Source organism: Falco biarmicus, chromosome 2 (genome assembly GCF_023638135.1).
Source record: "Falco biarmicus isolate bFalBia1 chromosome 2, bFalBia1.pri, whole genome shotgun sequence".
In the NCBI taxonomy this organism is placed as follows: Eukaryota; Metazoa; Chordata; class Aves; order Falconiformes; family Falconidae; genus Falco; species Falco biarmicus.
The window spans coordinates 20,036,533-20,050,151 of NC_079289.1; the positions used below are offsets into that span (position 1 = coordinate 20,036,533).

Consider the following 13,619-nt stretch of genomic DNA (forward strand, 5'->3'; position numbering starts at 1 on the left):
AGGGGTGGCCCCTGGGGACCAGCAACATGGGATTTTTGATGGCTCAGACTTTTCTGTAAGGAATTCTTAATATGCAAAAAGTTGTGACAATTTAATGATATTACAATAATCTGTCCAGGAAAACGCATGGAAAACCTGAATGCAGATTTATTTGCACCCATTCACACTATCCTAAAATTTCATTTATGATTTAGGTTAAAAAGTCCTCTCAATGGATGTGACAATTTGAACTAATCTATATACATTCTTTGGAGTTAATTAAGCCAGAGCAACATTTCTGATGACACAAAATAGAGCAAAATAAAACAAACTTGGAATCAGGCTAATGCAGGCCGGGAGGGAGCACAGGAGGTCTCTGGTGGAACCTCTTGCTCACAGGTCAGACCAGACCACTCAGGGCTTCATCTGGCCAGGACTCAAAAACCTCCAAGGACGGAGACTGCACCATCTCTGTGGACAACCTGGGCCTCTGCCTGACTAACCTCATGGGGGAAAACAGGTCTCCTTACATCCAGAATGAAACTCTTGTGTTTCAACTTATATCCATTGTCTCCATCTTCACACCCAGCCCCAATTTAGAGGGCACAGCTCTGTCTCCTCCATGACGTGCCCACAGGCACTGGGGGCAGCTGGTAGGTCCCCCTGAAGCTGTCTCTGCTCCAGGCTGGACAAGCCCAGCTTTACCAGCCTCTGCTCACCAGACCAGTGCTCCAGCCCCAAAATCTCGGGGGCCTCCCCTACCATTTGTCCAATGTCTTTTTTGTACTGGGAGCGCCAAGCTGGGCACAGGATTCAGGCACAGTCTAACAACTGATGAGTAAAGGGGGATTAATTGTACAGGGGGGTACAGGTAAAGGGTACACGTCCCTGGGATAAGGACAGCTCATCTCATTCCTTTAGCTACCTTTTCCTAATGCTTTCCAGTTTTTGTTGCATTTACCAACTACTAGTTCTGTGTGCTTCAAATCCTAAGCAAATGTCAGCTAAAATACAATTTTGTCAAACATTTCCCCCAACTTGTAACTGTGAAACTGGGTGGGAACTGATGCTTCAAGGCGAGTTTTGCTGTATGCCAGACCCTGCAGACGAGCTGCCCACTGCACAGAAGTGCTCTGGCACTCCCCAGAGTGCTTCTCCCCCCACAGAAAGCCATTCCCTCACGTCAGGGCCCCACATCTGCAGCAGCTGGTCCCTAACACATGGACTATATGAGAGTATACATCATTTCCTGTCTATTTACTCCCACTGACTTCCAGAAATTATTATACCAAGGCACTGGCTTCTAAAGACACATTATGTAGTGCTACCACTACACAGTATCACACTGCAGCACAGAAGTTAATATTTTCCTCATTAAAATACTTTATTCATAAGCAAACACTAAAGACAGAGGCAAATATATGATGACATGATCAAGGTTTAAAATATTTCATAATAAACAGAAGCAATGCAAGCTAATTAGTTATGACAGTGTCATATGCTCATAGAAAAACAGGTCTCATCTTGAAAGCAACTGGAACCTTCTATGGCCTTGTCTGAAATACAAAAACATACATAAAATGAGGAAATCAGCCCGATAATTAATTTACTATTACTTAAGCCATCAGGAGTGAGGACTGACCTCCCCAGCTTCAGATGTCTAAATGCAGGCTGAGTGAGTCGCTGTGGCAATAAAAAGCAATAGAAGAAACTTGCCAATTTTAAGTCTATATTGGGATAAAATAGATTGATCTTACAATTTCTCCTTTCTCTCCACTGATTATAAAGCAGCACAGGACAACCTCTGCATTATGCCACCCGTCCTATGTTTCACATTCAGAGATGTGTTCTTGGCCCACCACTTGCATCAAGTGATACAATTTACCTCAGGTCTCTTCTACCGTGACTTCAGCAGAAACAAGTGGTATTGGTATGTTCAGGCAGATATTTCTGCTGCTCAGCTCAAAATGGTAACTAATTAAGTTTCAGCAACCTGTTTGTATGCTGCATGCTCTGCAAAACACAAGAACATTAGCAAAGTGACAGCTTAAAATTTCTGCATCTGTGCTGTAACTTCAGTTACATGACCAGTTAGCACAAATTCAGAAATGAAGCTCAAGCAGGCTGCATGCAATGCACTGTTTCAAGTTACGCTTACTGCCTGCATAACAATAATGCCCCAAGGCTCCAGCTAAGATCAAAGTTCAACTATATTACAGGGTATGTACTTTCATAATAACACTTTGTCTGCTGTGGACCAACACATGCCACTGCAGCACTTCCAGGTGTACGCTGCATCCTTATCCATGGAGGAGATGTTGTCTCCTGTAGGAAGGGCGGCAGTAAAGTATAAATGCTACATGTAAGCCACTGTATCTTTCCCGCTCGGAAAGAGGCTTTTTGTATCACTTGCTCCTTAGGGGAGCAAAGCAGCAGATACCTGGAGTCCCTTCAGTTGCAGCTGTTACATTCACTACAGCTGAGCTCTAAAGCAGTCTCTGCTTCAGATAATGTACAAAATAGACACGGCAACAGAGAGATGAACTGGCTTCCCAGGATCACTCGGATGGTCACGGAATAGCTTGGGAGAAAGCCCAGACCGATCCACTACACCATACTGTGTCCCAAACTAGCTATGAAATCAAAATCTCTTATTTCTCATAAGCCAGTCTTAAAATGGGGCACATATTTACACAGCAGTGCCAAAGGCCAGCACCAAACATCTGACAAGCTGGGGCAAAGCCATGGGGTAATCAAGTGCATGGTTCCTAAAGACTAAGTAGCCCTTTGGTAAGTCTTAGAGAACCAGAAGCAGGGGATGAGGAGGGAATTCCGCTCTATTTACTCACACTTAAATCATCATACAGGTACAGAAGTGCCAAAGGGAGGGAAAGGAGTAATTCTTTCCCCTACGTTGTGGAACAAATGTAAGCTGAAGTGACCCTTACTGCCGTGAGGTCTCAGCTCACTAGCCAGCGAATCTACTCTTTGCTCAACACAACCTGCTCCTATCTACCGTCAGTGCTTTCCAAGCTAACCTTGCTGCTGCAGTGATTGGTGGGTGAGGGCTTATTTTCTCCATTGACAAACAGCTGATGTCTGCCCATTTCAGATCCCTGAATAAGCAAATATTGTTCAAGCGCTGAATTCCTAAGCAAGCTGAAAAATGCATTATTTAAAACATGATTGTGTTCCAGCACTGCACAATATTGCTAAAGCTACTTAAGGCTTACACATCTAATGCATATATATATAGTAATTTGATAAATTTTAACTCAACTTTTTAGTAACTGTTTCCAGTTATTCGTGAATTACGTCACGACAAATTTGGACCAAATGTTTCATTGGTCTCTACATCTGTGCATATCATTGTTTGCACATTCAGTCTCATGTTCTGCATGACCAAAAATTTCCATTTTTTATAAAGATTTGCTCTTCATATGGTCTCTCCTGTTAGACAAAGTGCACCTCAGTCAGATATCATTTGTTTTTTCAGTTTGGCAAGACCAGTGAGACAGTCATCTCTCCATTTTCTCCTGGCATCCAAGCCTTTAGGAACAACTGGAATTTTTTCAGACATTGCCTGGAACAGAAAATTTAAGATGATTAACTCTCATGTTCTGAGTAAAAAGGTTCTCACCAGCATTGTTTTCCTGCTTTCCCTGTGTCAGACCAAGAAACCATCCACACAAACAGTAACTTAGTCAATCATAAGCAACAGGCAACTTATTCTTTACATAGGTGACTGGAAGTGAGCTAACCTCATACGAGAAGAGTGCTTCTGCTTGGAGAAGGTTGGCCTGAACGTGGCAATGAAGGCACCCACAGAAACAAGAAAGCATCAGCCTCTTCTCTCAGTTTGCCCCACAGAGTCACTGCCTAGTTTCTTTGATAATGAGCTTTTATTAAGTAGGAAGAGGCAACCTGGCCATTTACATGGCTGAAAATGCGCTCTAAACCAAATTCCTGTACGTGTTTAAAGCTCTGACCTCTCTTCTCACTCCTAATAAATGTAATGAGGGATACCATGTTTATTAAAAACATTTTGTCTTAGCATGCCAGTTATAATCAAAATGACAGGGGAAGACACATAACAAACCAAGAATTACAATTATATATATTGTTTTGTTTATTGGAATACGGGGGAGAGAAAGTACAGTACTATTTGAGGACATGAAGGTAGAAGTTGGAACAAGTCAGCAAGCGAAGATGATATTTAAACAAAATGGGGGGAGGGAGAGTACTTCTGAGTGCATAATCAAAGTTGTCTTAGGAGTGCCACTTAAATGTATCACTGAAAGGAGAAGAGGTAGTAAGCTCTGGCCAGACAGTACATTGAAACAGCTTTTCTTTCAAAGAAAAAAAGGTGTTTTCAGAGTGCAGGCAGAGTTCACAAGGTCATCTTTGCCAAAATATCACCTGAGGTCTTAGGTTTAAAAGGCAAGTGTTGAGAAACTGGGTAAAACCTGGACCTGCTACCAATGACTGGCAAGCTGCAGTCACTCCATAAAAAAAACCAGGGAGAGGGACAGAGGAGTAAGATAAGAAACGTTTAATGTTTTACTCTTAGGAGGAGATTCTTGCAAGCCCATCTTTGGCATTGAAGACTGAAGATGATAAAGAGACACAGAACCAGATGCTGAAGTGGAATCCAGCTTTCTCTGAAGAAACCTGAACCGTTTCATATAAATTAAAAGCTTCTGATTGTGAATAACTCCACAATTATTATTTATTCTTATTATAAGTAGTCTATGTTATTTAAGAGTAAAAGAATCTCTTTCCTTTTTAGGATAGTTGATGTTGAAATTGTATTAACATAAATAGGAACAACAATGCTATCTTCCAGACAGACTGCCTCCGAATTCGGAATTAATCTCTGACAGATGATCAGGAATGATGCAACACATACATGTGTTCTTTAGTGAATCAGTAAAAAAGGCAGAGTAAAAAAAAAAAAAGTAAAAAAGTAAAAAAGTAAAAAAACTATGAAAAGGCAGAGTTAGGAAATTACAATACTTCAGTTAATTCCTACGGTCATACAAAATAGCCTACATAGGGAGTATAAACAAATTGTGGGCTTTGAAGTGTTAATAGACGAACTAGGTCACAATTCAGCATAGCACTTAAACACATCTTATTTTTAAAATATGCAAGTAACCTTACCAGACTGCTCACATGCTTAACTTAAACATGTATTTGCATGCATTACAGACTGGAGTTCTAGTTTGTAAAGTATACAAAGGGAGGAAAAGGGAGGAAAAGGGAGGAAAAGGGAGGAAAAGGGAGGAAAAGGGAGGAAAAGGGAGGAAAAGGGAGGAAAAGGGAGGAAAAGGGAGGAAAAGGGAGGAAAAGGGAGGAAAAGGGAGGAAAAGGGAGGAAAAGGGAGGAAAAGGGAGGAAAAGGGAGGAAAAGGGAGGAAAAGGGAGGAAAAGGGAGGAAAAGGGAGGAAAAGGGAGGAAAAGGGAGGAAAAGGGAGGAAAAGGGAGGAAAAGGGAGGAAAAGGGAGGAAAAGGGAGGAAAAGGGAGGAAAAGGGAGGAAAAGGGAGGAAAAGGGAGGAAAAGGGAGGAAAAGGGAGGAAAAGGGAGGAAAAGGGAGGAAAAGGGAGGAAAAGGGAGGAAAAGGGAGGAAAAGGGAGGAAAAGGGAGGAAAAGGGAGGAAAAGGGAGGAAAAGGGAGGAAAAGGGAGGAAAAGGGAGGAAAAGGGAGGAAAAGGGAGGAAAAGGGAGGAAAAGGGAGGAAAAGGGAGGAAAAGGGAGGAAAAGGGAGGAAAAGGGAGGAAAAGGGAGGAAAAGGGAGGAAAAGGGAGGAAAAGGGAGGAAAAGGGAGGAAAAGGGAGGAAAAGGGAGGAAAAGGGAGGAAAAGGGAGGAAAAGGGAGGAAAAGGGAGGAAAAGGGAGGAAAAAAGCTACAGGGTTTATGCAGGGAGGTGGAGTAGGAAGAAGACACAGGGAGAAAAGTCATGTAGGAAAGGAAGCTTGCAGCTGTGCAGCTGTAGAGGACACAAGACAGAAGTGGTAAGAAACTGTGTGGAGGATTTAATGTCAATAACCCATAGTTGTTAGCAGTTGACTCCTCTGTCTAGTAATAATGTTACTCAGCTGCTAGATCACTTTCCCCTGCTGTATGTCAAAGCGCTTTTAAAAGGGACTTACACGCCTTCTGTACTCATCTTTTAATGTGAAATACACATTCACACAAACCACACAGACTACAGATACCTCTAGCAGTAAACTGAAATGGTAAAAATGTTTAAAATAAAAGCTAATGTTCTTTGTTCTGAATGGCGCTGCATTTATCAACTCTATTTACCTGATTGATTTTCTGCACAATTTCACCTGAAAATTCTGGAACTGGTCCAAAGGTGTTCAGAACAAGTCTCATACCTTCACGGTATCTTTCGCAGTAATTTGATATACCTAAAAATAAGAGGGGAAAATTACATTTCAACAGAAATTCCTACTTAAGTTCAATAAGGCTGCCTGTGCTTAAGCACTGTCTTAAATCAGAATTACAAGAAGAAAGTAAGCGTGCTCTTATGCTTAAGACACCTAATTGTCATCAAGGAAAAATGGATTCTATCCACCACATTTCTGTTAGGGTTCATGGAAAAATTATTTAGGACATGCCTTCATTGCAACTAATGTTATATATCAGGAGGCAATGCTGTGAGGGGTGTAGTACACACAACCATGGATACACTTGTGCTTTGTTACTTGAGACCAGAAAGCATCCCCAGCCAGTGTCCGCAGAGAGAGTGCTCTCACCCCTCCTCTCCTCCTGTTCAGTATGTGTCATATCAGCTGAAGCATTCCTGTTATTGTTTTTTTTATTGACCTGGAGTGTATCAAGAGCAACGTGGTTCAGGGGGAAAGGGTCAAAGTCATGGAGATGCAGGTGGCCTCCAGTGAAGAAGAAAGGCTTAAGGAGGAACAGATGGATCTTGCACATCAACACCTTGTATTGCAACTGGGATTAGCAACAGGGATTTGGCTTCTGTGACCACAGGACCTTCTGTGACAGCTGAGCACTGCTAGGGGGAGATGGGATTCACCTGACGAAGTGGAGGGAAAGCATTTTTGCCAAAAATTCCATGAGAATTCCAAAGTTCCATGAGAAAAGCTTTACATTAAGGAACACTGGAAAAGTGAGACTACAACCTGTAGTTAAGTGAGGAAGGGGTATATAAGGATGGAAAGAAAAGAGTGCAGGGAAACAAGATAAATCTCAAGGAAGTATAAAAAAAGGCAGGAGTCCACCTCTAGTGTATGTGCACAGATGCATGCAGCCTGGGAAACCAGGGGAAATAAGAGCTCCTTGTGCAGTCACATTGCTACACCATCGCTGGAGCAACTTAGGTGTGGTAGAATGGCTCACACAACAGGAGCGCTGCAATGGACAGATACACGCTTCAGGAAAGACAAGGAGGAAATATAAGGAGGGGGTATGCTATCTCTACCAAGGACCAGCTCAGATGTATGGAGCTATTCTATGGGATGAGTGACTGACTGAGTGAGAGCCTGTGGGTCAGCATCAGTGGGCAGGCCAGTAAAGGACAGCATCCTCCAAGGGATCCAACAGTCCATCCTGATACTCAGGAAGACAAGTAAACGTTTCAAGATATTGGGCTGGATGAGCTCCAATGCAAAAAGGCAGCACACAGGAGGCAGAAGCAGGGACAGACTATGAAGGAGAAATTTAAAGACACTGCCTAGGCATGTAGGGATGGTGTCAGGAAAGCCAAAGCTCAGCTCCAGCTGAGACTTGCAAGACCGCCATGGGCAACACAAAGGACTTCTACTGTTACATTAGTAATAGAAGGCTGAACAAATAAAAAAAGCGTGGGCTTGTTGCTGAAATGGGTGGGTGATTTAGCGATAAGAGAATCAGGTAAAGTGGAGTTACTCATTGACTTCTTTGCTTCAGTCTTCATTGACAAGGTCTCCTATGCCTCTGTGCTTAGAGGCAGAGTTCAAGGAGGAGAAGAGCTATCAGCAGATGACAACCTAGTCAGTGACTATCTGCAAGAACTCAGCCCCACCTGAGACCATGGGATAAGAGAGACTGTATCCAAGGATAGAAGAAATGGCTCATGCCCTTGCAAGACTGCTATCAGATTTTAAAAATCATGCCATTCAATGCATCAATGTCATCACTTGAAATCCCCAGATGGATGAAAGCGAATATTGCACCCATCTTCAGAGAAGATCAAAAGAACAATCCGGGGTACTACAGGCCAATCAATCTCGCTTCTGTCCTTGAAAAAATCAAGAAGCAAGTCCTCTTGAAACAAATTCTTGGGCACAGGAATAAGAAGAAAGTGATTGTGACAGTCAGCATGTTGTCACCAATAGGTATACCACAGTGTAAATCATGTCTGACTGACCTTGTTGCCTTCTGTGATAAAATCATTTGATTAGTGCAAATATAAAAGTAGTAGGTACCACTTACCTCAACTTTAGAAGGGCATTTGACACTGTCCCATGAAATTCTTGTATCAAAGTTAGGACATTAGGGTCTACATGCCTGGACAACTAGATGGACAAAAAACTGGATTGGATCCTCAGAGCTCAGAGGTAGTGGTTAATGGGTTGTACTCTACCCGGAGACCAGTAAAAGTGGACTATTGCAGAAATCTATCCTGAGACCTGTACGGCTTAAGGGCATTTGCTCATAAAGTTTGTGAATGACACCAAATTGGGTGGGAATGGGAGGTGGACAGGGATGGATCGTTGATACATTGGAAGGCAGGGCTGCCCTTAGACAGGCTGGAGGAAGGAGTGAACATAAAAGCCTTAAAAAATTTAACAAGGACAAACGCAAGATCCTGCACCTCAGATGGAAGAGCTCCTTGCAACAAAACAGGCTTGTGAAACCCAAGAACTCCTGGTTGTGGTAGGCAGCAAGCCGAAGGTGAATGAACAGTGTACCCTGGCAGCAAAGAGGGACACCACCACCCTTGGCTGCATTAACAGCACAGCCAGTAGACTGAAGGAAGCGATCAACCCCCTTCACTCTGCTCTCATTAGTCTGCATCCAGACCACTGCATTCAGTCTGGGATTCCCCAATACAAGAAAGATATTGGCAAACTGGAGCAACTTCAGCAGAGGTCACCAAAATGTAGGGTCTGCAGCACTTGCCCTGTGAGGAGGAGCTGGGCTTGTTCAGCCTGAAAGCAGAGAGGGCTTTGGGGGGGCCCTAACAGCAGCTCTCCAGTCCCCATGGGGAAGTCAATGAGCAGATGGAGCCAGGCTCTTTACTGTTGTTTCATGGTAGGAGGAAAAGAGACAACAGGCGTGATTTTAAATAAGAGGTTCAGACTGGATACTCAAGCGCTGGCACAGGCTGCCCACAGAAGCTGCACAGCCTCCATCTCTGCAGGTTTTCAAGACCGGATGAAACCCTTGGTCTGACCTTAGAGCTGACCCTGCTGTGAACATCTTAAAACACATGTAGTCAGAGAACCTGAAAACCCGCTAACTGGTAATAATGGGTAAAGTGGCAGTCAAGTAGATCTTGGCTGAATTAGGGAAAAGTCCAACTTCCATCATCTCCAGTAAGAATCTCAAAAAAATTACTCTTGAGGCACTACAAAGGAACTGGAATGATAAATGCACCCAAAAGATAAATTGGTCATTTAGCCAGACATATACATCAAGTAGACTTTTTAGTGCTATTAACTACAACATAATTGAGAAATGGTACTCTTTCCCACTGTACATCAATCAAGAAGCCATAAGCTGCACCACAACAGTAAATGAGCAACGCTTGTCCGGCAGACAGTAACTTGACACATGTAATAATGTTATTATCCCAATGAACACCCTAGACCTGAGAAGGGAAGTTCTGGATATCTGCTAAAAGCTTGGACAACCTTCCTTTTGTGAGAACCATAAAGACTGAAGAATCTCCATCCTTAAGTCTCTTCTTACTAGTTAATTATCACAGCAAAGAGGAGAAAGATACAGAAGACAAAGACAAGCAGTTGTGGTCAACAACTCTTGAGAAGCATGAACCTGAACTGCTCATGGTCTTTCCAACCACGAAATGCAAGAAACGTAAGTGGGGTGGCCTGACTACCACACAAAAGAATGCCTCTCAGATCAAGAGTCATTAAGCAGCCTCTTTCTTGAGCAGCTTGTAGACAGTTCCCTGGAATGCAATACTGTGTGATATCAATACCATAGAAGTCACACCTGCCTAACCCTGAATGGTTGAGGTTGAAAGGTGGATGAATGAATGGAAACCTCTGACTACTGGCAACTATGAATCATGAACTATAACACTTACCCTGCTCAACATGCCTGAAATCGCTGAAGCATAGGTTTTCCAAAAGACCTCTGAGGTCAGGAAGAGTACAGAGAACACTTTTTCTGCACCAAAGACAGAAGGACTTTCAAAGAACAAATGCTCAAGGAAGTATTAAATTTCCTTTAAGAAATCAGGACCCTGATGGCATGATGGCCATCAGGCGAACAACAGAAAGGACAAAATGGGAGAACATGTCCATTGTATGAGAGCAGCACGGAGAGATTTGAGAATATTCAACTCTTAAAAAACAGACTAGAAGCATTCTCCAGTATCAGAAGGAAGGAGGCTCCAAGAAAAACAGAAGCCTTGTTAAGTAGCTTGAACCTAATATTTGGTGTCAAGAGTGTGCCAATCAGCATTTAGTCAGCCTGTTTCCTTGTGCTACCTACTCACGGAGCGTATCTGTTCCTAGAACACACTCTGGCACGTTCTGGCATCCAACACAAAAAGACAGGTCACAGCTGGTCATACAGGTATATTGGTGCTCTAATTATACAGAAATCTAGTATTTTGCTCAATTTTCTTGATTGACACACAGCCGAAACCTTCAAATTGCCTAGTGGGCTCCAAATCATCGCTGGCAGGAAGTGAGAATCAGGAAGAGCAGCATTAGTGTGGGATGTGCAACAGGCTGCGATATGATTCTATCTCTTCACTGAGGGAATAAGCAGAGCCCATCCGCCTCCGTAAACACTCTGGAGGGGACCACTGGTTATCAGGGTTCACTGACCATACCCTGTTATTAGCGTAAGTGCTTGCCTGTTGCATCTTAACAGCTGGGCTCAGACTTTGACACCTGAAGCTAACCAAGATCAACCTATAGGGGATATGCTATCCACATAAGCAATCTCAGTAACCTAAGACAATTCTGGATGGGATTCATCCACAAACCACAAGATGATGATTTTTACTTTACTCACATGAGTTTTTTTCTTCTAACAGTGAGGAGTCCGAGCAAAAAGTCTGCCTCCACATTATGCAACATCACAGAAAGTTCCCAGATGTAAAAGCAGAAATGACTGGGGTTGAAGAGTGCAGAACTACGTGAACTTGGGTACACTTTGCTAACTCACAGCTGCTGACAGCAGCTGTTGCCAGCTGGACGCTCACAAAATCAAAAATGTCAATTCAGTCAAATATGGCAATCCAAGCAAATCCACATGAGTAACTGGCATGAGAAGGAATGGCAAACAGGGCTGTGTCAGCTACCAGTCATTCTGGTGCTTTTCCAGCTGACACACATCTCTGACATCTAGACGAGTGTGGTGACACAAGTCAAGATGGACTCAAAACACTGTATCAGCATGGCTGGGTTCAGACAAAATGGCCAAAACAGCACTTTATTGTTTTTTACATATTGCTTATATACCTTAGATAGTACATGTGTCAGATGCTGATAGGCTTTGTCATCTTCTTGCTTGCTATTTGCTTTTGCTGTAGGTGCCCGTATGCTGCGGTTCAAGTTCTGGGTTTTCACATCCTGTTTACATGCTTGACATTTTTGTGGCTGTCTTAAAGGTACAAGGCTAAGTCTTTAAAGTCAACTAACTCATCTGCAGACCTGCTGCAGACCCCAACAGACGAGTGCCAAATAGTCTGGGTTTAGTACTTTTCCAAAAATCAAGGGGAACCTCTCAACCACCTGGTAAGCTTGTGTAATAGTACCATGAATCTGAGTAGTTTTGGTTCTGGTACAGTCAGGAGAAGGTAGAAGAGAAGACTGTGCACCAGAAATCTTTTTCACGAGCCTCAGTCTAAAGAGATAACATTAGTATCTTGGGAAAGCTAAATGCTTGGATGTGGCTGATCCATTTACCTGGTGAATGTGAACTCTTGAGCTGGAGATGGCCTTCAAAGCTCACTCAGAAGCTAGCCCTGGAAATCGAGCCCCTACTGGTAGCTCCGCTACAGCCTGAATGAATCAGAACAATTTCTAGGTGGGTGTAGCTCACCAATGCAACAGAGATGCACCAAATGTAGGCTGCGTAATACAATTCACTCACTGCACGCAGTGCATGAATGAAAAGAAGCCTTACGCAAAGCCAGCAAAATAGGGAAAGATAAACCAAAGACGAGTTATTGGTCTAGAAAAGAACAGCAGCATTAGTATAGTTGATCTCAGCATTGTGGCTGGAAAGGCAATATGCAGGCATATATGCTGCATACCAAGCTGCGGGTGGACACTGCAAAATCTTTTGAGTCTCAAGGGAATGAAATACACCAAAAGTTAGAATATACACATGGTCTCATTCAAAGATTTAAAAAATAATTTCAAAACCACTAACTCAAGACAGCACACCCAATGTGAAATGTCAGTGGAGACAAGTGCAATCTTTAACTTGGTTTCAGTAATCAAGATCAACCCTATGCTGCCAGCTTCAAGAAGGCACTTGAGCAATGGGAAACACTGCTAGAAAAATCACTTTGCTTTTCAACCGCAAACCCAAAATTGGCAAATATTTGACTGCAGGCCTTTAGATTTAGGAATCCTTTGGTTCAAAGGTCAGGGCTATTGCAAAGATGGATGAGAAGCGCGCCTGACTAGAGCCTAGGGACAAGATGGAAAACAAATACGACAGAATCCCTTTAACTTTAATCCTTGTTGATACTGCCCAGGGAGCAGCATAAGCAGGAAGAATTAGCATCTGTAAACAGTGTGAGACAGACAGGGAGCACCTGGGAGCTGGATAAACAGGAATAAGATGGCAAATGGGGCTGTTAAAAAAAAAAAAAAAAAAAAAAAATCAACATCTCTCCTTGCATCCAGTTGCTGTGCCCCACTATCTCCAGCTGGAGAAAACGAATGATGCAAGATGCATCTGGGGCAGAGAAAGAGGGGAATCAACTCACAGTCCAGGAATGACTATAGCTTCCTCTTGTCTATGTGGTTTGTTGGCCCCCTGTCTAAACCTCCACCTTCCTTGTACACTTACCTCTTTAATGTTGGAGGAAAGGGGCTGTGGGAGAAGGCAGATGTTGCAGCAGGCACTTGAGAACCATGAACACAGAACAGGAACACCTCCAGGGAAGGCAGAAGTTCCCTGAATCTTCCTTTCACCATGTGTTTACAACTATACGCTCTATCTTCCTTAAAACTCCCAAACCCACCAAGCATTTCTGACTTGTACAGTATAGTTACAGAAACATGTTATCACAAGCTAGACAAAGGCATTGATAACGGCTCTTCAGCTGCCCCTATGTATCTAGGAAATACAAGGCTCCTTATACCACCAACAAAGGAAGAATAAGGTGCTGCTTATTTAGCTTCAATGAAAGTCCAGGCAGTTTCCAAAATAGCTAACGAACAAGAATTTGTTCACATAACCACACTT

The 13,619-nt window shown here is 43.0% G+C and overlaps 1 protein-coding gene across 3 annotated transcripts in view; it reads right to left on the reverse strand.

The window, feature by feature from the left end:
* Window positions 1-1,338: 1,338 nt before the first annotated feature.
* Window positions 1,339-13,619, reverse strand: part of CRYL1 (crystallin lambda 1) — a 61,621-nt gene continuing 49,340 nt past the window's right edge. For all 3 annotated transcript variants that reach the window (XM_056327726.1, XM_056327725.1, XM_056327724.1), the window contains 2 exons: window positions 6,288-6,394; window positions 1,339-3,562 (listed from right to left, as the gene is read on the reverse strand). In XM_056327726.1, the coding sequence (XP_056183701.1) occupies window positions 3,449-3,562; window positions 6,288-6,394 (221 nt within the window). In that variant the 3' untranslated portion in view covers window positions 1,339-3,448. The remainder of the gene's footprint in view (window positions 3,563-6,287; window positions 6,395-13,619) is intronic.